Source organism: Garra rufa, chromosome 2 (genome assembly GCF_049309525.1).
Source record: "Garra rufa chromosome 2, GarRuf1.0, whole genome shotgun sequence".
Lineage (NCBI taxonomy): Eukaryota > Metazoa > Chordata > Actinopteri > Cypriniformes > Cyprinidae > Garra > Garra rufa.
Genome location: NC_133362.1, coordinates 34093268 through 34115860, shown reverse-complemented (window position 1 = coordinate 34115860; position 22593 = coordinate 34093268). Strand labels below are relative to the sequence as shown.

The 22593-nt window shown below is 35.1% G+C and overlaps 2 protein-coding genes across 4 annotated transcripts in view; both read right to left on the bottom strand.

Moving 5' to 3' along the window:
• Nucleotides 1-170: 170 nt before the first annotated feature.
• On the bottom strand, nt 171-21833 carry washc2c (WASH complex subunit 2C). 3 transcript variants are annotated; one of them, XM_073834153.1, is made up of 24 exons: nt 21715-21833; nt 21508-21592; nt 21323-21388; nt 20726-20847; nt 20548-20617; nt 18744-18794; nt 18452-18646; nt 18196-18368; nt 18017-18124; nt 17837-17935; nt 14768-14863; nt 14576-14677; nt 14238-14404; nt 14020-14134; nt 12907-13125; nt 9066-9299; nt 8853-8975; nt 8670-8768; nt 8506-8574; nt 6764-6820; nt 5864-6082; nt 2513-3085; nt 2260-2431; nt 171-792 (listed from the first exon to the last, which is right to left on the bottom strand). In XM_073834153.1, exons 4-24 carry the CDS (start codon nt 20825-20827, stop codon nt 644-646), a joined length of 3192 nt encoding a protein of 1063 aa, XP_073690254.1. In that variant the 5' UTR covers nt 20828-20847; nt 21323-21388; nt 21508-21592; nt 21715-21833; the 3' UTR covers nt 171-643. The 3 variants fall into 3 exon arrangements, with proteins under 3 accessions (XP_073690254.1, XP_073690256.1, XP_073690255.1); XM_073834155.1 differs by lacking the exon at nt 6764-6820; XM_073834154.1 differs by lacking the exon at nt 21323-21388.
• alox5a (arachidonate 5-lipoxygenase a) overlaps nt 21479-22593 on the bottom strand; it is a 15286-nt gene continuing 14171 nt past the window's right edge. Inside the window, exons 5-7 of the mRNA XM_073834647.1 lie at nt 22004-22019; nt 21715-21816; nt 21479-21592 (exon numbers count right to left, since the gene is read on the bottom strand). Coding sequence (XP_073690748.1) covers nt 21479-21592; nt 21715-21816; nt 22004-22019 — 232 coding nt within the window. The remainder of the gene's footprint in view (nt 21593-21714; nt 21817-22003; nt 22020-22593) is intronic.

Below are 22593 nucleotides of genomic sequence, written 5' to 3'. Positions count from 1 at the left end.
CCTTTCTATCTCCCGGATGTTACCCCGGTCACCCTGGCAGCGTCAAACAACAATTTGCTTGTATCTGGTTGCATTTTAATGTATAACACTGAAAACAAGATATTAAATCTTCTACCCTGGAATTAGCTGTAGTTTGGCCCGTTTGAATTCAAACACTCAGACTCGTTCAGTAGGTTTCATAAAATATATTTCCTTTAGTTTCCAAAAATCATTTCACATGCAACACAAGTTCAAGTTATAAAAACATCAACAACAAAAGCACTTATGTTGGCGCACAGGCTTAGAGTTATGGCACCACACTGGAAAATGAAACGCTGTACAGTTGACAATGTAAGAGGAATGTCTCCAGTCTCGATCAACTCTTCTTTTATACCTTACCAGACAATTCTCATGTTTAAAGTGCTAATAAAAGACACATAAACCGTTGCAAATGTCAATGCCATTTGATGACCGCTACATCATTTACCAATCAGATGACTTTACAGATGGTATAGAGGTAAATAGATTTACAATCTTTTTTTTTTCCTGTCTATTTTTTTTACCTATTAGAGTTTAAATTATTAACAGTGTTAGATTACATCTACCTTCATTTAGGCCATGAATATCGCTACAGAGTTAAACAAATAGCTGTTATGTAAGAGACTCAGTTTCCCCCAAACGCATTCAGGGGATCATCGAAAATACTGCTGCCAGTTTCCACAGCTGAGACAGGATCCTGGGCAGGCTGGCTCTTCTTAGACTTGGAGGACGGCTTCACCGTTGGTTTTGGGGTCCCAGTCGAGAAGATATCATCTGTGAGGTGAGAGTAAACAGCAGATACCAGTAAGCGTTTGTGAGTGTGTCTTTATTGTTTACAAGTTGAGCACATTTACCTTCAAAACTAGTGTTCATAAAAAAATGCATAACTTTTAGGATAAAATTTATGGGCCATTCTACAGAATTGGTCCAAAGCCAGAGTTGGAATGTATGCAAACTGTATACTTTCCAAGGTACACATTTCTAGTAATTGTGCAGTTAATTCTCGTATTGTATTTTCAGAAGGTTCTGGAATATTTGTCCTCTCCCCAAAATTGTCACTACTGAACCACAGTAATAATAATTTAATTAGACTATTGACCTATTAAGATTTAGCTAAATCTACATTGTAAATATATATATATTTTACTATTTTATTAGATTTTTAGATTTACATTTTTACAAAATTTCAAGCGTAATTTATGAGATTTGTTGTATTTTGAATCTAATTTTTCTTTGTAAATGGCAAAAAGTTGATCATACTGATTTCGAAGTTACGGAGTCATTAGTTTAAATATACATTGGACCAAAAACTATCATAAAATCTTAGGTGATAATTCAATATACTCTATTTTTGACAAAACATCCCATGTTTTGGTAGTGACAGCACATTTTCGGTAATGACAGTAATGTTTTGCTAGCGACCACATCACATTACAGAATTTTAACTCATTTAAGAATTTTGAACTATTTTATGGGATAATACCCAAAAAAAACAAAATGTTTCAGTTGTGACTGTTTCGGTAATGACAGTTTTAGATACTTTTAAACCTAGCTAGCCCAGTTCTGAACAGTTGTATACACATAAAAACTAATTGTTATGAAATAACTCCCAAAAAAGTGTGCTTAAATGCAGAAAAAAGGTGTTCGGTAGTGGCGTTCCTTAAAGTTACACACAGACTTTTGAACACATTTAGCTCAAATTGTTGAGACCTATCTACTCACACCTTGTAACTATGAGAGAGAGAGACACAGGAATATTTCCTGATCATAAATTTATGGGTTTAGGTCAAATCAGTCTCAGCCAATAGACTAAAACATACACTGTTTTGGTAGGGACATAAAAAATGCAGGACAGGTTTTATTTTTTACATTCATAATTTACAAAGAAAATATAAAATAATTTTTTTGTGAACTTCACTTTTTAAAAGAATCAAAAAGATATAAAAAAAAAAAAATATTATTCAATATCATTTGATATGTAGGGGTTAGGGTTTGGGACAGCCACCTCCCAATGGAAAGTACCCAATAAACGATGATTTTATATATATATATATTAAGCGTACTAATATTTTAAATATTACTGTGGGTTTCAAAAGATAATAGAAGGATCTTAATAAACATCTAAGTTTTGAATACTTAAATTATTTTTAAATGTGTTTTTTTTTAGTTGTGGGACAGCAGTTTGCACCAATTCTGTAGGTAAGATTGAATAGTGAATAGTGCTTTGCAGAGATAACTAACCCATGTCATCGTCGAATATAGATTTAGTCTCCAATTTCTTCTTTGCTTTCTTCTCTTTTGGCTTTGTGGAGCCAGTCAAATCAGCAAAAATATCAACATCATCAAACAAACTTGCATCCAAAGACACTTCCTTAGCCGCCTTCTGGGTCTTGGGAGGTTCTTTCACTTCATCCTGTGAACATTAATTTTATGGTCAATAGGCAAGCAAGTGAACTACCCAACTGATTTGTAACACTGAATCTTTGATATTTACCTGGAAAATGTCTGGTTTTGCAGAGCTGGCCTCTGCTTTTGAGTTCTTACTATCTGCGCTTTTACTCTTTCCTGCTCCAAAAATATCATCGTCATCATCATCTAGGAAGGACATTTGTTTGGCTTTCTGGACAGGCTTCTGTTTCACTGTGGCAAAAAGATCATCCTCATGGCTGTCGAAAATAGATGAAGCCTGGTCTTTCTTCGAGACTGTGATGGCCTCTGTCTTGGAGGCTTTCTTATGGCCTTCCTCGGGGGTCTTAGCTTTGTGTTTTGAGGATGGAACAGGCTTTGTTGCAAAGAGATCATCTGAACCAAACAGATCATCTCCAGAATCGAGGAATCTCTTTGGCCTGACTGCTTCATCGGGACTCTTGGCAGGAGCGGGCGTGCTGACAGGTATAGTGAGCGCTGAAGGTCGCACTGAAACGGGGTTAAAGGTAGGGAGAGAAGCAGCCATAACTGGTTCTTGTATGGAGGTGCTTTCACCAACAGCTTCCTCAGACTGCTGTGCAGAAAGTTGTCTTGCTGCCCTTGTCTGCGGCCGCCTTCGCACTGCGCCTTTAGCCCGACCCTGCAGTAGAAAAAAGCCAGTGATTGGACATTCTACTAGTGTTCATTTCGTTAACAAAAACTATAAACAAAAACAAAGACAAGATGAGATGACAACAACATCATTAAAGGGGACATCAGATGCAAAATTCACTTTTACATGGTGTTTGCATATAAATGTGTCTTAGCAGTGTGTAGACACAACCACCCTACAAAAATAAAAATCCATTCACTCCTTTTTTTTTAATCCCCAAAAACCTAAACAGTCTCAATTATCAAGCATTTGGATTTTCTGAGCTTTATGATCTTATACTGCTCAGGCCCCGCCCACGACCGCTGACGGACTGTCCCATTTTAGCATATTTCTGCCGTCAGCCAGATGTATGCTGTCCGATATTTTCTCCACATTAAAGCAGCTGTAGTGACAACAATGTCTCGTAAGCAATGCAGGCGTTTTGTAGTTGGGTGTAAAACAAAAAAGATTTGATTTTCTCTGGATATCAGAGCCATTGAGGATGCAGTGCATTAGTTTTGTTTTTGATGGTAACATGCCACAGAACACACAAAAAAGAGGGGGCAGGGTGAGCAAAGCTCATTATCGTTTAAAGAGGCATGCACCGAAAAGGGTCCCTGTGAACAGAGCAGGTAAAAAGGGTGTTGTTTTACAAGACCATCGAGAAATTTTAACCAAAGTATTTTACAGACATTTCATGAAGACCCTAAAGAATCATACCAAGTTGTGGAAAATGGGCATTCGAAGTATCCTTTAAACACTAGCTGTGACTATATGAACATGTAATATTGCCATTGAGACAAAAATGTAGTAATACAAAAAAATGCAAACATTAAAACTATTATATCCAAAATCTGTCTATATTTTCTTCAACAAAAAAGAAGAAAAAAATATAAACCTATAGAAATACAGACTGCCAAGCATTCTCAGTGATAAACTGTAATAAATCATGGGTTTCGACTATATTTAGGGCCCTATGATAAAAAAAAAAAAAAAACGTGGACGGAATCGTGGAATCCAGTCCAAATTGGTATTGGGATGAATAAATCAAAAATAGGTCAGTACACTTCAATCAAAATGCAATTTGGACTAGTGTCTGTGAATAATAAGCCACAAAAGACTATTTTAATATGAATCCTGCATGTTCTGCATGTTCATTTTACCATTTTGTTAGAGAAAAACTATGGTCATATCATATACAAACAGAAGCTTAAAAGGTCTTCACAGCAACCCGTTCAGATTAACTTGAATAAACTGTGACAGAAATATATTACTTAATGTAATGATACTACTACTACTACTAAAATTATTATTAAAACTTTATATTTAAGGAATATTTACCAGAGCAATTTTTTTTACCAGAATTTATTTACCAGAAAAAATTTTAATAATGGAATCCAGAAAATGAATGGAAAACACTATTTTGATAAAACACAATTTGATTCAATTTAAACTGAACAAAAAATGTAATTTAAATTTATAAATTTATTTTTTCTTAAAATTGTAATAAATTGCTGTTAAACTGTGTATGTTTCATGATTTTAATTAATTAGACATGCTTTTTGATTAATGTTTTTTTTATTTAACCATTAAGGGCGTGTTCACACTTGTCATGTTTGGTTCAATTAAAACAAACTCTAGTGCAATTGCTCTGTTAGTGCGGTTCTTTTGAGTAAGTGTAAACGCTGCCATCCGAACCCTGGTGCGCACCAAACAAGTGGACCAAGACTGCTAAAAAGATGGGTCCCGGTCTGCTTCCAAACTAATTCTGGTGTGGTTCGAATAAAATATGAACGCAACCAGGACCAAAAACAGTAAGTTATTACAAGACGCTATGTGACATAATTTCACGAAGGGGACAAGTGGTGTATCCGAAACAAAATGAGCAGAGGGCAAATGTGGAGTAACAAGGAGGTAAAGTGCCTAGAAAAAATTAAAGGAGAAAAAAAAACAGAATCCAGAAAAATTTAAATGGAAAAAATGGAATTTGGAAAAAAAATAAAATGGAATTTGAAAAAAATAAAATGGATTTCATAAGGCCCTATATATTGTTTGTGATTGTGATTCCTAATAAATACACTTACACAACCTTTCTGCAACGATACAGTCTTTTTTGTTTGTTTTAATATAAAAAACATGATAATAATTTGCAATTATATGAATTAAGTAAAAGTAAAAATATTTTGTTTTTTTTAACTGTTGAAAGAAGTTATTCCCTGTTTTCATAATGTAAAGAGTGATTTATAATTTATGTGATTAATAAATCAGAAAACAAGATGAAAATACACCATGTGTGCGAGTTATATTTTCTTGATTTGTGCTTATAGGTGAGAGTACAATAATTCTGATGTAGTTTCTCAAGACAGCAATCAACATCACTAACACAGGTAACACTTTACAATAAGATTCATTAGTTAACTACTACTATTAGTTAACATGAACTAAGAATAAAGAATACTTCTATATCATTTATTATTCTTAGTTAATCTTAATGTTAATTTCAACATTTACTAATGCAATATTAAAATCTAAAGTTGTGCTTGTTGACATAAGTTAATGCACTAAGAACTAACATGAGCTAACAATGAATAACTTCCATTAAGTAACATTAACAAAGATTAATATTGTAATAATTGTTTACTCATGTTAGTTAACTTAAACCTGACCAAAAGAACAGGATGTTAAACTAACACCACACTACACCAACAGCAGCAGTTTTTTAGTGCAATGGCACACAACCAATATTTTGTGACATCTATAAAACATACATACCTCAGTCTGACCTACCTTGTTAGCATTCTGTAGCGTGCTGACTTGAACTGGCGAGTCAAAGCTCACCCCTCCCTCACTGGAGGGCCGATGATCAGGGATCGCATCGGTAGCTGGCAGCGGCTTGGCAGCTGCAGGGAAAGAGGCGGGTGCCAGGCCAGGGATTACACTGACAGCTCCTGGAATCCGTGGCACAGCGCCTGGCAGAAGGCTGGCAGGGTTGACAGCTAAGCTGGCCTGGAAGAAACAGACAGGTCTTTAAATCTGTGACAAAACTTGAAATCAATACACACAGTGCCCTTTGCTCTCATGCCAAGATCAGAGAGGAACTGTTTTGTACTATTTTAGAAGTACACTAGATTTGCATTTCCTGAAAGACATGGTTGTGCATGCAAGGCAGCAACAGAATAGTGAATAGAGTAAAATCTAGGTTTTAGGTCTGCGTCAATAAGTCAAGATGGCATAAATGTTTAAAGTGATGCAAGAAAGAAATCAAAATTCAGTATGCGAATATCAGGTCAATGTCATAATTGTTGGTTATGTGGTAAATATCAATACGCTGCTGCCTTGCAAACACTGTAAACAGCACCTATTGGTGCAGTAATGGTTTACAGCATTGGCATAGAGAGAAACAATGTTATGGCAAAGCTACAGATGTTCTGGTATACCAGAAACAGTGAAAATGTTAACAGACAAGAATTTATATATGGTTTGCAGACTTTTAACAGATAGTTGGCAGGCATTGGTAAATCATAAAACTGCTCAATGAAAAGCAAGATTATAGATTTTCTTTGACTTTGAGAATAATCATGCCAGGAGGACAAAGTACAAAACATATAGAAATACAGAAAACACTGTTTTCACAATGAGAGAAATAGAGCATAGAAAGTATAGAGATTTTATTTTTAAAAACGTTACTTGAAGTTCTCCGATCCGTGAGGAGGTTTTTTTAGATTTTAGAGGGCTTGTAGGCTCCTGTGCGATTAAATAATATCAGTTACATGCAAGTTAACCAATAACCACTATAACAGGTTCTGGAAATGTCACAAATAATGTTTTATACATGGTAAATTTTTTTTATAAAAATTAAAATAAAATGACACATTTTTAATAAAATGTCAATACATAAATATAAATGCATTTTATTTTTAATATATGGGTCAAAGACGAAAAAGGGTTTAAGCATAAAAACAGTAAGTGCAATTGTGCTTTAAATTGTTGTTTTTCCAAAATAAATATTAATTTCATTTCATTTTTGTTTTTCTGAGCAAAAAATAAATATCATACATTTTTCCCTAATTTACAGAAGATACCCACTAAAATGTCATTCGTGTTACAATCTTATCAGGCATATTTACAACAAAAATCAATTTATGACATATTAAAAGTAGGGGTGGGCATAGATTAATTTTTTTAATCTAGATTAAATCTAGGAATTAATCTAGATTAATCTAGATTAAAATGGCTAATTTGAATTCTGCTGAAGGCATTCAGAATATGTGTGCTACCCAAATAATGACTAAAAGTAAGTCTTCGAGAACGGGCCAGGTGGCGCATTAGATCAGGCGCTCATCTCCTGTTTCCAAAATGCATCACAAACTGCTTGACAATTGCATTTACAACATAATTACCTATACAAACTTGTGTAACCAAGTACTTCTGCGCAAAAGGCTGCACGACGTGCGCGTTGCCATTAAATACACAGACGCGCACGGGAATGGATAGCCTATCTGCGTGCATAGTCCTCGATTAAACTGCGTTGCTTTTAGAAGCGTCAATTCAGTTATTGCATATAGTTTAATGTCTTTATTTCGGGATTATCAAAGTAAATTATAACTCAAATTTGAGATTTTACTGGGGCACAGCAGATTTTCACTGGGGCACGTGCCCCAGTAAAAAGGGTCTAGCAACGCACGCACCTGCCCTGAAGCGGCTTCATAACTGCATTCATGTTTGCACGTCTCATTTGATGTGGTAATTTCACAGAAGTTGAAGACTCGTTCTCGCCCCCTACAGTGCAATTCGACTAGGTATACGTCATCCGCGCTAAAATATCAAAGTGAAAGTCATCATAGCTTACGTAGTTTAGACCCAGCTCCCAACCCAACTTTGAGAATAGATTAACGCCGATATTTTTTTTATCACCCGATAAGAGTCTCACGTTAACGCAGCACGTTAACGCTGATAACGGCCCACCACTAATTAAAAAACAAATTACTTTCACTCAAAAACTAATTAGAACATTTAGTACATTTTTTAAATTTGCCACTATCCTAGGTTTTGCCCATTTGTCAGTAAGAATTTTTTTACTTGTTTAAAACACAATAAAATTGAATATGCTCCCTTTTTATTTTATATATTTTAATATGTACATGTCAGAATAAGCTTGTTGTTTGAATTTGTACATAAATATTGTGTTACACTGAATTACAAAAAAAAATGTAAAATTGTATTCTCCAAAAACGTATTTGAAACCTTAAGAACGCATACTACTGTGCTTCCTATGGACTTCTGTAAATTTCTTTTGACGTGGACATCTTAACGTTTTTGACCCATATATTTTTACATATCTATTCTCTACATATAAACAGATTTGCTTTCACAAAAATATTCTCTTGTTAAATAAAGATAAATTAAAGTAGCAGAGCATATGAGTATACCTTGCTTGAGGTCAATGTTGATTTGTCCGTTTCAGTTGTTTTAGGTTTGCTGGGCTTCTCAGGTACTTTCTGTATGTGAAAAACATAGTTCAAGCAATTATAAAGTATAAGCTTTTACATAAACACAGAATCTATTAACGTGCAAGTTGGGGAACAAACGGTACCGGAGGAGCTTTAGGCTTTGCAGTACTGAAGAGGTCATCGTCATCATCCTCTCCGAACAGTGTGGGTACAACTGGTTTTACAGAGCTCTGAGACGGCACCTGTAAAATAAAAATACCTCCATCAGTATAAAAAAAAGCTGTGTAGATAAAATTACAAAACAGTTCATCATAGTACAGACTTACAGCTGGTTTAGGAGATGTGGCAAAAAGGTCTACATCAGGATCGTTGTCTCTCTGTTGCGTGTGACTGAAAAGTAACTCCTCGTCTTGGAACACACCTGTGCTCTTCATTCGGGGGCCATGATCCTGAGATCACAAGCAAAATCAATAAATAGCATTCAATTATCAATCATTCAAATTCATACCTAACAACAGTGAATATCTGAAACAACTAACCTTTACTGCATTCTTTTCTGTTGATTTGAATGTGCTAGGAGCAGGAATTATTTCATCGGTGTTCATATCTTCATTGTCATCGTCATCATCATCATCATCATCATCATCCTCATCATCATCAAAAAGACTCAGTGCTGTTTTCTTGGGCTTGGTCCCCTTGCTCTCCATGGGTGGCGGGCCCTCCTTTTGCAGCTCATCACCATCAGCAATCTCCTCTTGTTTCTTAGTCTGTTTCTGTGGAAGAGACCATCTCCAGTTCTTAAATTATTAGAACACTAGTATCGTCACCAGCTAAAAATGGTTTCAAGTGGTTTTCTGTAGTGTGTCAGTAGGAAATATTAGTTTACATTTCCAAACATTTATTTTTTCCATTAATTGTAATAATCCGGTGAGATTTGTGTTTGCACAAGGAGTCTGACAACAGCCAGAGATCTGATCTCATCATCGTCCAGTCATCAACGTCTCCAAGATGCTTCAAGAGACCTACCTGCAAAGCTACCTGAAAAACTATGCGCAAGTGCACCTAGTGCAAAAGCTGTTTTAAACGGAGAGAATGGTCACACCAAATGTTCATTTCATTTAGTTAATAGAAGTTAATTGATAAAGAAAATTAATTTATGACATATTTTTTGACTGCATCCTCATTTTACAGCATTTTTACAAAAGTACCTAAAACTAAAACAGGTTTCTTGAAGCATCTTGGAGACGTTGCCACAGTTCTTCTGGATTTAGTCGGTCTCAGTTTGTTCTGTTTCTTTATGTCATTACAGACAGACTGGATGATGATGAGATCAGATCTCTGTGTTGCAGCTGTTGTCTGACTCACTGGATTATTACAATTAATGGCAAAATGAATGTTTGTAAATGTAAACTGATATTTCCTACTGACACACTACCGAAAAAGATAGAAATAACTGACTTAAAACTAGGGATGCACCGATTTGAAAATTCTTGGCCGAAGCCGAACAAAATTACACACTGGGCCTTCAGCCGATTACAAACACGGTTTTTCATGTTTTTTCCCCATGTATTTTGCCAATTTTTTTTCACCATTGCATAAATTAAATAGCCAATATTTGCTTTTTACAGTTTTGTCTTGCTTTTCAAAGAAAAAAATCTAGTGATGCTCCGATTGATCGGCAACCGATCATGATCGGCCGATATTGGCTAAAAATAGCTTGATCGGCGAACCCCAAAAGCGCCGATCAAAAAAGCCGATCACTTGACGTAAATTACTCTCGCAACTTTTTCACACGTGCATACACGGCGCCTAGGTAAACAACAGCAGAGCGGAGCTTACCAGTGGCAACATGCAACATGAGTACTAAATTCTTTATTAGTTTTGTAAGGATAGTCTTGTTATTGGGCATGTGACTAAGCTGTGCGTGTACAGAGCGCTGACTGTAGTTTTGCCGGAGAAGTTAAAGTATACTTTCGGTTTCATTCTGAGTGGTGAATGTGCGTGCTTGAATGTAAATGAATGTATCTTTCTATACCCGTCATATTGCAATAATGTTACCGCTGTATGTCTGATTGTTGTCATCAGTTCATGTTGTAGTTCAGTCCATATAGAATGAGGAGAAACGGTGCGTGTGTAATTCACGTGCGTATTAGCGCCATTTTATCGCATCGTAATTCTAATGAACGCATAGATGTTACTGAGGTGAATGTTTATGTTTCCTATATACAGACAGATTCTGATATATCAAATTTAATTCAGCCTAAACCACATTTTACTACCTTTATCCTAATGACTGCAATGCTGGATAATATAATCCTTACATCATCTTAAAAAGCAGCTACAAATAACAAGCAAAGAACATTTACATTATCAAAGAACATAGCCTAGTCTAGTGCGAGGTGCACTTTAATATAAATAAATCTCTACCCCATGCGGCGCGTTAAGGCGACGTGGCCACTCTATGCGTGTGTTTATATCACGACAAGTTTCTGAAGCATCCTAGAACCGACTCTCTGCACTGCATCGCTAAAGTTAGGCGCCTTTTTGACGGATAATAATAATAACCGTCTTGCTATCGTCAAACCCTGGTGAAAAAAACAGCATATGCTGCTTAGATATGTTTTGTTGCTGGGATGCTGGTTTTAGCTGATTTATGCTGGTCCTTTGCTGGTTCATGCTGGTTCTTTGGCTGGTTAATGCTGGTCCTTGACCAGCAACATGACCAGCATAAACCAGCAAAGGACCAGCATTAACCAGCAAAGGACCAGCATAAACCATCTTAAACCAGCATCCCAGCACCAAAACATACCTAAGCAGCATATGCTGTTTTTTTCAGCAGGGAAGGCATCAGCAACTGGCGATATCTCTAACTATTGTCGATACACGATACTACCGTCTCCAACCCTAACTTGGTGGTTCTTCAAGATCTTGACTGTAGCCTATTTCTAGAGGGTTTTTTTCTTCAATATAGTTAATTTAGAGTTAGTTTCATTTCTACAAATGGTGCAAACTCTGCTAGATTATAGATCAAAGATTCCCATTCCCCTGCCATTCTGTGATCGGCAGTGATCGGCAATCGGCAGATCATGATCGGCCCCAAAAATGCTGATCGGAGCATCTCTAAAAAAATCTATTACAAAAAACAATTTAAAAATATTTATTTAACACTGATTTTTTTTACATTCTAGTAGACATTATAGCCTACCAACAAAACACAATTGAAAATTAATAAGTTTAAAAAAAAAGTTCAAAGTTAAAATAATATTCTTTGGCCATATTCAAGACATCTTTTTTAAATCAGGCATGTGTTTTTTAATGTACAAATAAATGCAGCCTTGCTGAGCAAAGGAGAATGTTATAATAAATGTATTAATAGAGCTGTTGTAATGATTGTTATCATTATTTTTGTGTTACTTTTTTTTTTTTTACAGAACAACAGTAAAATTACAATACTAACATTTATGAATGCTGACTTTTGTTTTGGCGGGAACCTGCAAGAATACTACTTTTGTTGACAGGAGTAGATTTATGAATGATTCTCATTACGCTGTTTCAGCGCAGATTTCCCTTGCGCATTGGACTTTGAACCCTGATTAACAAGCTTGTGCAGAGCTGTCAGAATAAATACAATTTGTGCGTGTATTAGACAACATAACGTTCTGTAGTTTACTTTCTAATGTTTTAAGGCCATTTTGTGATTTAAGCCACCCCTTTTTCTTCTCATGGAAGACATGCGACGCGATACTAAACAGTCTCTTGCTGTCGGTGCTTGTAATGATTTTTGCGTCTTTCTCTGACAGTTTTAAATGCTTCCACACTGCCGACATGTTTGCTGCATTAGTGCGTGCCTCTATTTGTTAGCGTCACATTATTGTTCGGTATAATTTATTCGGCCTTTTCGCTTATTCAGCAAAACTTCGTTTGCCGAACATTCGGTGCTTCCCTATTTAAAACCATTTTTTAACTGGTGAAAGTACTAGTGTTCTCATAATTTTGTCCACAACTGTAATTGTCGATATTTATTGCCATTTTATTTTATGCTTTTTGTTAATTTGATATATTATATAGACTAGCAGTCAAAAGTTTGGAATACATTTTTGAAATGTTTTTCAACATAAAAGAATGTGTGAAGCCTCTTATGTGTTCCAGGCTTGTGACACTGAAGACTGCTGAAAATTCAGCTTTGTTATCACAGGAATAAATTACATTTTAAAATATATTACAATAAAAGAGTCATTTAAATTGTAATTAATGTTTTTACTATATTATTTTTATCAAACAAATGAAGCCCTGGTGAGCATAATAGTCTTCTTTCAAAAACTTCCAATGTATGTACGTATATTGTCATTTTGTTTATTATTTTGTAAACATTTTACTTACTTTACTTGTGTCTTGCTTGTCTGCTAATACATCGATCCCACCAAAAAGGCTTACTGCTCCTACCGGCTTCTTCTTAATCTCAGTGCTGTCGTCAGAGGATGGAATGGATTCCACAGGCTTCTTCTCCACAGACTTTTTCTCCTCTGTTATCTTCTCTTTTGCTACATTAGGCACATTCTCCTCCTCCGTAGATTCAAACAGAGAGGAAGCACCAGAAACCTGAAACATAAAGCTTTTTTTAGCTACTAACAAAAAGAAAAGAAATTATGTTTTTTGGGGAAAACATTTTAGGATTTCTCTCCATATAGTGGACTTCTATGGAGGCCGTGAGTTTGAACTTCCAAACTACAGTTTAACTGCACTTTCAAAGGGATCTAAACGATCCCAGCTGAGGAAGAAGGGTCTTATCTAGCGAAACGATCGGTTGTTTTATTTAAAAAAAGAACAATTTATATACTTTTTAATCTCAAATGCTCATCTTGTCTAACTCTGCATGTACTCTTTGTATTCTGGTTCAAGACAGTTAGGGTAGGTCGAAAACTTCTCTCTCATTTTAGATAAGACCTTTCTTCCTCAGCTGGGATCATTTAGAGCCCTTTTACGCTGAATTTAAACTGCATTTTGGAAGTTCAAACTCATGGGCACCATAGATGTCCACTCTACAGAGAGAAATGTTTTTCTCAAAAAACAATTTCTTTATGACCGAAGAAAGAAAGACATGAACATCTTGGATGATAAGGAAGGAGGCGAGTAAATTATCTGTACATTTTTGTTCTGGAAGTGAACTTCTCCTTTAGGAAATGAATACCTTTTCAGTAAAAACATATTAAATTAATCAAAAGTATCAGTAAATACATGTTTAATGTTATAAGATTTCAAATAAATGCTGTTCTTTTGAACTTTTTATTTTAAACAAATAGTCAGAGGGAAAAAATATCACAATTTCCACAAAAATAATAAGCAGCACAACTGTTTTCAACACTGATAATAATAAGAAGTGTTTCTTGAGCAGCAAATCAGCATATTAGAATAATTTCTGAAGGATCATGTGACACTGAAGACTGGATGTAGCTTTGCATCACAGAAATAAACTAAAAATATATGGACACTTACCTTCGCTTCAGGAGTCGTTTTATTTGCAGGTGTTTTGAAGCCAAAAAGAGGTTCTTTGTCCTCATCATCATCTTCATCCTCAAACAGGAGAGATACTCTCTGAGATGACATCTTACTGCAAGGATAGACAAAAAAAAAAAAAAAAAAAACTTTACAGCATAATGATTTATTGTTTCTCTCACTTCTTTAGTATATTATCTGATCACAGATCTACAAACCTTGACTCATTTGTGGCTGCAAACAAATCATTATCATCATCAAACAGGCCATCTTTTTGTGGTGTTTTGACACTGGGTAGCCTGGAGGGGGCACTAACACTTGACTTCATCCCACTCGGCTTCACTTCCAGGCTCTCTTTGCTGGGCTTAGAGCTCATCCACTGATCCTGATATGAGGACAAAGCAATTGTTGTGCCCCGCCATGTGATATCAGCATGCATTATCGATTTAACGAATAAAAATGATAAAAAGTATAAACTTTTTGCATTGCAACATTGTACAGTATTTTTAGAGTAAACTGTATTGACTGGTTTACTCTGCATTAAACACACAAATACCTCATCATCGCTGAAGAGAGTACTGGATAGAGGTTTCTTGGGTTGAAGAGATGTTTTTTTGACCTGAACTGACTTGGACTTTGGTGTTGATGAAAAAAGGTCCTAAAAAAATCAAAACAGACTTGTTGAAAACAACTGAATAGAAATATATCTAGATTACCATCTATTTAAATTAGGTTTGCTTAACATCACCTCTTCCTCTTCATCATCAAATATTGAGAGCGACGCTTTACTTGGTTTGTTCTGAGTTGTAGGCTTTGATTTACTTGTAGTCTCACTTGCGAATAGCTTTAAAATAATCAAAAACATCAATAACAAGTATCAGGAGTCAGTTTGTAATTAAAGAGATAGTTCAGCTATAAATGAAAATCACCCCATGCTTTACTTACCCTCAAGCCATCCTAAGTATATATGACTTTCTTCTTTCAGACGAATACAATCAGAGTAATATTTAAAAAAATGTCCTGGCTAGTCCAAGCTTTATAATGCCAGTGAATGGCTGTTGAGATTTTTAAGTCCAATAAAGTGCATCCATCCATCATAAAAAGTACTCCACACGGCTCCAGGCGGCTAATAAAGGCCTTCTAAAGTAAATCGATGCATTTTTTTTTAAAGAAAAATATCCATATTGAAAAACCGTAATCTCTAGCGTTCCAGCGGATTACGTAGGACGTAGGCAAACACAGTAACGAACACAAAAGACTGAAACAAAACACTGGTCACGAAGTAGAAGTACAAAACAATGACTTGTAAAGAAAAATGTCAGAGTATTTTAAAATAAGCCAAGAGGAGACTGGTTTTCTTTTGCTGTAAACAAAACTTGGTTCTTGTGAGACTAGCATATTCTCACAGGAGCTTATGCTACGCCTACGTCATCCGCTGGAACTTCACTTGTACCTAGTTTATGGTTTATAAAGTTTTACATAAAACACACCGATTCGCTTTAGAAAGCCTTTTATTAACACCTCAGAGATGTGTGGAGTACTTTTTATGATGGATGGATGCACTTTATTGGACTTCAAAATCTCAACAGCCATTCACTGCCATTATAAAGCTTGGAAGAGCCAGGACATTTGTTAATACAATTTCGACTGTATTCTTCTGAAAGAAGAAAGTCATATACACCTAGGATGGCTTGAGGGTGTGTAAATCATGGGGTAATTTTTATTTTAATGCACGATATTTATCGGACAGATATATTATCGACCGATATGGGTAAAAATTACGTCATTTTTATTGCTCCAATAAATAAATGAAACCCGATCTGATAAAGTATTCTTGCTGGTAAATCAATCAATCAGTCTGGTTTATCTGAGATTCATTTGCTTTCCGAGTGCAAGTGACTGCAGCTGTAAACTGTAGTGAGTCTCGGACTTTGTCGCGTTTAATACGTCATCATCTGTGTCATCATCATCGTCTTCGCCGGTCTGGAAGTTTTTCTCGGTGGCAGAGGAGGACAATGCTATTGCTATTTGCAACACTTTTAGCAAGGATTCTGAGAGAAGGTAAAAAGCCATCAAGTTTTAACACAACAAATCTTGTATCTCACTTGAGAGGTCGTCATCGTGGTGAAACTGTTTTAGGGGCCGGTCACATGTCGCACCTAAAAACGTGTGGAAAACACTAGGCGCACCGCTTTCTCTTTCTTTCCAAAGCGCTCTGTAGCTTGCGCTCCCGTGGCGTTTGCCGTTGCTAAGCAACCATGACCTGCGCTCTCCATAAATATGCGGAAGTTTCAGCAAAGGATAAACGGATTTTCAGCATTAAAAATCGCTTGCAGTAGCTCTGCTATTAAATTTATTTAAAAATGTTTATTCCTGTACAGCTATGATGTTTCTCCACCTTGCCAGTGCTTTCAATGTTATTAATGAAAGGATGAACCTGATTGGTTGGTTCATGTCACATGACCTGCGTTGCACTTGCGGAATTCTGAAAAGTTGAGATGTTTTTATCTCGATTCTGATGTTTCACTCCCTGCCTTGTACGATTTGGTCGCTGCACACATTCATAATAGGATCAATAAGAATGGACTACACGTAATCTTTACCACAGACATTTGGACATGTGACGTTAGTCCAGGATGCACTTTTCATTTTTTCCAGGTTGACAAATGTCAAAGCATTTTATTTTATTTAGAATTGTGGTGCCTTACACAAAAAATAAAAACATTTGAAGAGTCAGGACTGATGTTTGCTATGATTGTTAAACCCAGATATATAATATAAATTTCATTAGTTCATCTTAGATTTTGTATTCTCCTGGGTGCACAAAATTATCATATAAAAATATGAAGGTATTGGGTATCGTTATCGGCATCGGCCACAAGAAGGACTTATCGTATCGGTTAAAAATTTTCATATCGTGCATCCCAAATTTTTAGGTAAACTATCCCTTTTAAGGTCGAGTGATATAACTAAAACAATTATTTTGAATATTATCAAAATGTACATTTTAAAACATCTGTTATCAATTTTAGTAATAATTTTGAGTAATTACATAAACAATGATTCACACTTTTTTGCCTGCAAAATGGTTTTATGCTAAACATTAATACTTGTAATTCATGAAACAAGAAGTGGCTACAAAATCAGTCTACTGAATCCTTACCAGATTGACTAATATGCTACACTAAATTAAACAAATTTACTAATATATAATATTGTGTATTAACGGCAATATTCACAGTGTTGCTTTATTTTATATCGCCAGCGAAATCATTGCAGAAATACTTGAATATTAAATATATGTGACCCTGGACCACAAAACCAGTCTTAAGTAGCACAGGTGTATTTGTAGCAATAGCCAACAATACATTGTATGGGTCAAAATTTATCGATTTTTCTTTTATGCCAAAAATCATTAGGATGTTAAGTAAAGATCATGTTCCATAAAGATATTCTGTAAATTTCCTACTGTAAATATTGTTAATATATCTTAATCTTAAAAAAACTAAATTTTTTAATAGTAATATGCATTGCTAAGAACTTCATTTGGACAACTTTAAAGGCAATTTTCTCAGTGTTTTGGTTATTTTGCAACCTCAAATTCCAGATTTTCAAATAGTTGCATCCGGCCAAATATTGTTGTATCATAACAAACCATACATCAATGGAAAGCTTATTTATTCAGCTTTATGATTTAAAAATTTACCCTCATTATAGGTTTTGTGGACCAGGGTCACTTATGACCCAGCACTGATTTAAATACACTGTAAAACTGAGAATAGGCTCTCTGTATCATGACTATAGAAAAATTACATACTTGTGAGTCTTCGTCGTCTGAGAAAAGACCCTTGCTATGCGTTTTCTCTGCTGCTTCCAGTGCAGGTGAAGATTTGACTGCTTCAGGAGGAGGTCCACTCTGCAAAAACAATGCAAAAATAATAAATAACAATTAACACAGCAGGTATAAATGCTACAATAGGGACTGAACATTTTCTACCTCTTCAGACTTGGCAGACTCTTCACTGGTGGAAGGCTGGCGTTTCCTAAGACCCTCCAGTATATTTTTAGTGCCGGGCCCAAACATTGAAATGGCACCAGCAGGAGGCTGCAAGCAAACTCATTCAGTATACACCCAATAACAACAATCATAATGAAAGAATGATGATTAAAAAGCACCTTTTTCTCTGGAGGACGTGTCTCCTCCTCCCCCTCGACTGTTTTGTCCTGCTGGGGAAGAGCACTGTTTTTCCCAACGAAGATAGCTCCGCCTTCATCATCATCATCATCCTCCTCCTCATCAGCTCCCCCAAACAGGTCTACTGTTTTCTTTGGCATCTGCTTTTCTTGTCCTGATCATAAAAATACACTTTTTAAGCTTCCCCAGAAAAGACAGTCAGTTGTCATACTACAGGACAAATGATTCGAGATTTACCAGGAGTGGATTTGTTAGGTGTCTTCCCACTAAAGAAGTCATCGTCGTCGTCTTCATCATCAAAGAGCCCGCCTCCCACCGAGGCACGTTTTGGAGTTGCCTGCACTTTTGGAGCTGGCTTCACTGGACTCTTATTGTCTTTGCTTTCTAGTGAGTCTGAATCATTTGGTGAGCCAAATAGTTTGCGTTCTGTGGCTAAGAGGCATGAAAATATCTTACTCATTAGTTACTACAGAAAACTTTTATGCAAAATAGTGTGCGAGCATGCAAATTAAATGAGGTTAATGCTTACCAGGAAAAATGGAGACAGCACCAGTGGGTATTTTCTTAATTTTAACAGGCTCTATAAAAGCAAATGAAAAGGATAAGATGATTATTATGTAAAGGAGCTTTTATATGTCAACACATAGTGGGTTTCAGAATGTACAAAGAGAAAAGATAATGTACAGCCATTAAGTCATTATAGTAAAAAAAAAGAGAGAGAGAGAGAGAGAGATCCTGACACAACGCTTGTTAAATGGCTATTTATAAAATACATAAATACACAGATTTTTTTGTAGTATGTTTTTTTTGGTTTGTATAGTTTTTTTGTATATTTCTTTTAATCACAGTTATTTTAAAGATTTTTTTGGCATTTTTGCCTTTATTATGATGGGACAGATCAGTAATGACAGGAAGCAAAGTGGGAGAGGGGGCGGGATTGGGAAAGGACCTCGAGTTGGGATTCGAACACGGGACGCCCGGAGCGCAACGGCGATGTGTGTCGATGCGCTGACCACACAGTTATTTTAAATGGCTAATTGCAAAATACATAAATAAATAAAAATTAAATGATTATAATTATATTAAATAATTTCCCCAGTCAACCATGTATTATAAATGGCTATTTAGAAAACAAATAAATAAATATAAATTAATTTTAATTACTTTCAGTTGCCTGAAACATTGGATAATATTTGGCTTCAATACTGCACAAATGACCAATCAGTATAATACTGATATTGTATAATACTGATATGTACATCAAAGTGAAATGGATTATTGAAAAATTTTAAAATGTAGGGTGGGACTTGGTTCTACGAATCTGAATGTGAGCTTGTGTCCTGAGTTTGAAATACAGTTGCGGTCAAAAGTTTACATACACCTTGCAGAAATGTTAATTATCTTATCAAAATAAGAGGAATTATAGAAAAAGGCATGTTTTTTGTTATCTAGTACTGACCTGAATAAGATATTTCACATAAGTTTACATGTAGAAAAATGACCACATTGCCCACTGTTCTTCAAAATCCTTCAGGTCCCACAAATTCTTTAGTTTTTCATAATTTTTGTGTATTTGAACTCTTTCTAACAATGACTGTATGATTTTGAGATCCATCTTTTCGCACTAAGGACAACTGAGGGACTTGTATGCAACTATTACAGAAGTTTCAAATGCTCACTGATGCAGAACATGAAGCAAAACTTTTTGAATTTGAAAATCAGGGTAAATGTAACTTATTTTGTCTTCTGGGAAACATGTGAGTTTATCTCCTGTAGCATTTAAAAGGCAGTACTAAATGAAAAAATACTTCTGGAGCATCAGTGAGTGTTTGAAACTTGTGTAATAGTTGTATGAGAGTCCCTCAGTTGTCCTCAGTGTAAAAAAAGATGGATCTCAAAATCATACAGTCATTGTTAGAGAGGGTTCAAATACACAAAAATGCTGAAAAAGGACCAACAAGAGACTCGTGAACAACTATCACTAAACAAAAACAGATGTGGATCATTCACAACACAGTATTAAGAATCAAGTGTATGTAAACTTTAGAACAGGGTCATTTTTATAAATTCAACTATTATTTTCTCTTGTGGACTATATGTAAACAAATTTTATGTGAAATATCTCATTCAGGTCAGTATCAAATAAAAAAATAACATGCATTTTGCATGATTCCTCTTATTTTGGTCAAATTATTAACATTTTTGCAGATTCTGCAGATTCAATGTATATGTAAACGTTGGACCTCAACTGTATTAAGTAGGTCTGACCCACATCTGAGTTTAAATGGGCAACAGAATAAGAGCAAAGAGCGGTGAGAATTACTAAGTCTTACCTGTTGCATGGGTTACAGTCTTTTCTTTTTCCACTGGTTCAGGTTTGGGAGCTTCAGAAAACAGATCTCCCTGAGGAACAAATAATATAAACTGACTGGACTTGAATGATTACAACCATGTCTTTTTCTAGCTGTACTTGTATGCTTCTGTATGATTCCTACATTATTATTGACCAACCTCATCGTCATCATCAAACAGGCCTTTTCCTCCACTAAAAAGTCCACCCTTTCCACCGAATGGAGAGTATTCCTCATCTTCCATTTTGGGTGGTTTGAACATCTCATCCTGATCGTCTTCCACTGTAATTATATATATATATATATATATATATATATATATATATAATATATGACATTATTTGACAAGCTATATGCTACAATTTCCTACCATTTTTGAAAGAAACTATGGTGCAATTACGCGAGAGGTTAAAAAAATAACAATAACAGTTTTCAATAAAACGAAAAATATATAACCATCTGCTGATTATTTCTTGCATACACACTACTATACTATAAAGGTTTGGGGTCAGTAAGATAATTATTTCATTTAGAAATTAATACTAATAATAAAGTATGGATTCAATTCTTGCATTACAGACAAGAAAAATTCAAATATATTAAAATAGGAAATAATAATAATAATGATAAGATTAATAATGAAATAAATGCATCCTTTGCGAGCATGAAAGACTTTCAAATGATAGTGTGCATTTTGCACAATTTGGCAACATGATCTGATAAGCACATGCTATATGAAGTGAACAGTCGCTCATACCCTGAGGTTTTGGCTCTTTCTTTGTTTTACTCTTCTTCTGGGTGATGGATGGGCCTGATGACAATGCTTTAGAACAAACAAGTGCATGCATATGATAAACTTGAGAAAGAAAACGAGCTGAATGGAAAGATGATAATGTGTTAAACAATAAAACTATTAAATCAATATGTTATTCGTGACCATACATGTGCGATCTGCTTCAGGCTTATTTGGAGTGTCTCCCTTGATTCTGGCTGCTAGTTCATCAGCAAAGGATGGCAGACCAGTGTCCTAAAAGACATGGGATGCAGAATATTTTATGCTTTTTGTTGACACATTTTAATAAGATAATGTCCCATAATACTAATTTGCAAAGTATATCAGAGGTGCTAAGGAAATGGAAAGCTACTAACCTTTCTGAGCTCATCTTCATCCTTATCAGACCCTCCAAATATGTCAGAATCTTCATCTTCGTTCTCTTCATCAGCATCATCATAACTGGCAACAGACGTCTTCTATGGGATGGACAAATGAATGTTTGACCAGAATTACAGCAATCTATTCAGTATATGGCACGCTCAATGTAAAATATTTTTTTATGTATTAACGCATAACAGTGAGATACCTGAAAACATTTTAAAAGCTAAAGTAAATCTGAAAATATTGGGTTGTTTTTGTTTTATATAACCCATTTAATTTTACATGTGACATTCCATATCTATAAAACATAATTCACACTGCTATAAAAGCAGTTAAACATTGTTATATTGTTAAATATTTCGCATAATATTCTTCATGCATTATGATCAGTGAGATTTTTAAAGAATTCTTATGCTCATCAAAGCTGCATTTATTTGATCAACAATACAGAAAAACTATTTAATATTGTGAAATATTATTTCAATAAAATAACCGTTTTCTATGTGTGTATATTTTAAAATGTATTAAATGTATTCCTGTGATGCAAAGCTGAATTTTCCGCATCATTACTCCAGTCTTCAGTTTCCCATAATCCTTCAGAAATCATTCTAATATTCTGATTTATTATCAATGTTGAAAACAGTTGTGCTGCTGCTTAATATTTAGTTGGAACCTGTGATTCTTTTTTTCAGGATTCTTTAATAAATAAAAAGTTAAAAAGAACAGCATTTATTTAAAATAGAAATCTTATGCAACAGCACAACGGTTTCCAACATTGAAAATTCAGCATATTAGAATGATTTCGGAGGGATCATGTGACACTAAAGACTGGAGTAATGGCTGATAAAAAAAAAAAAAAATCAGCTTTGCAT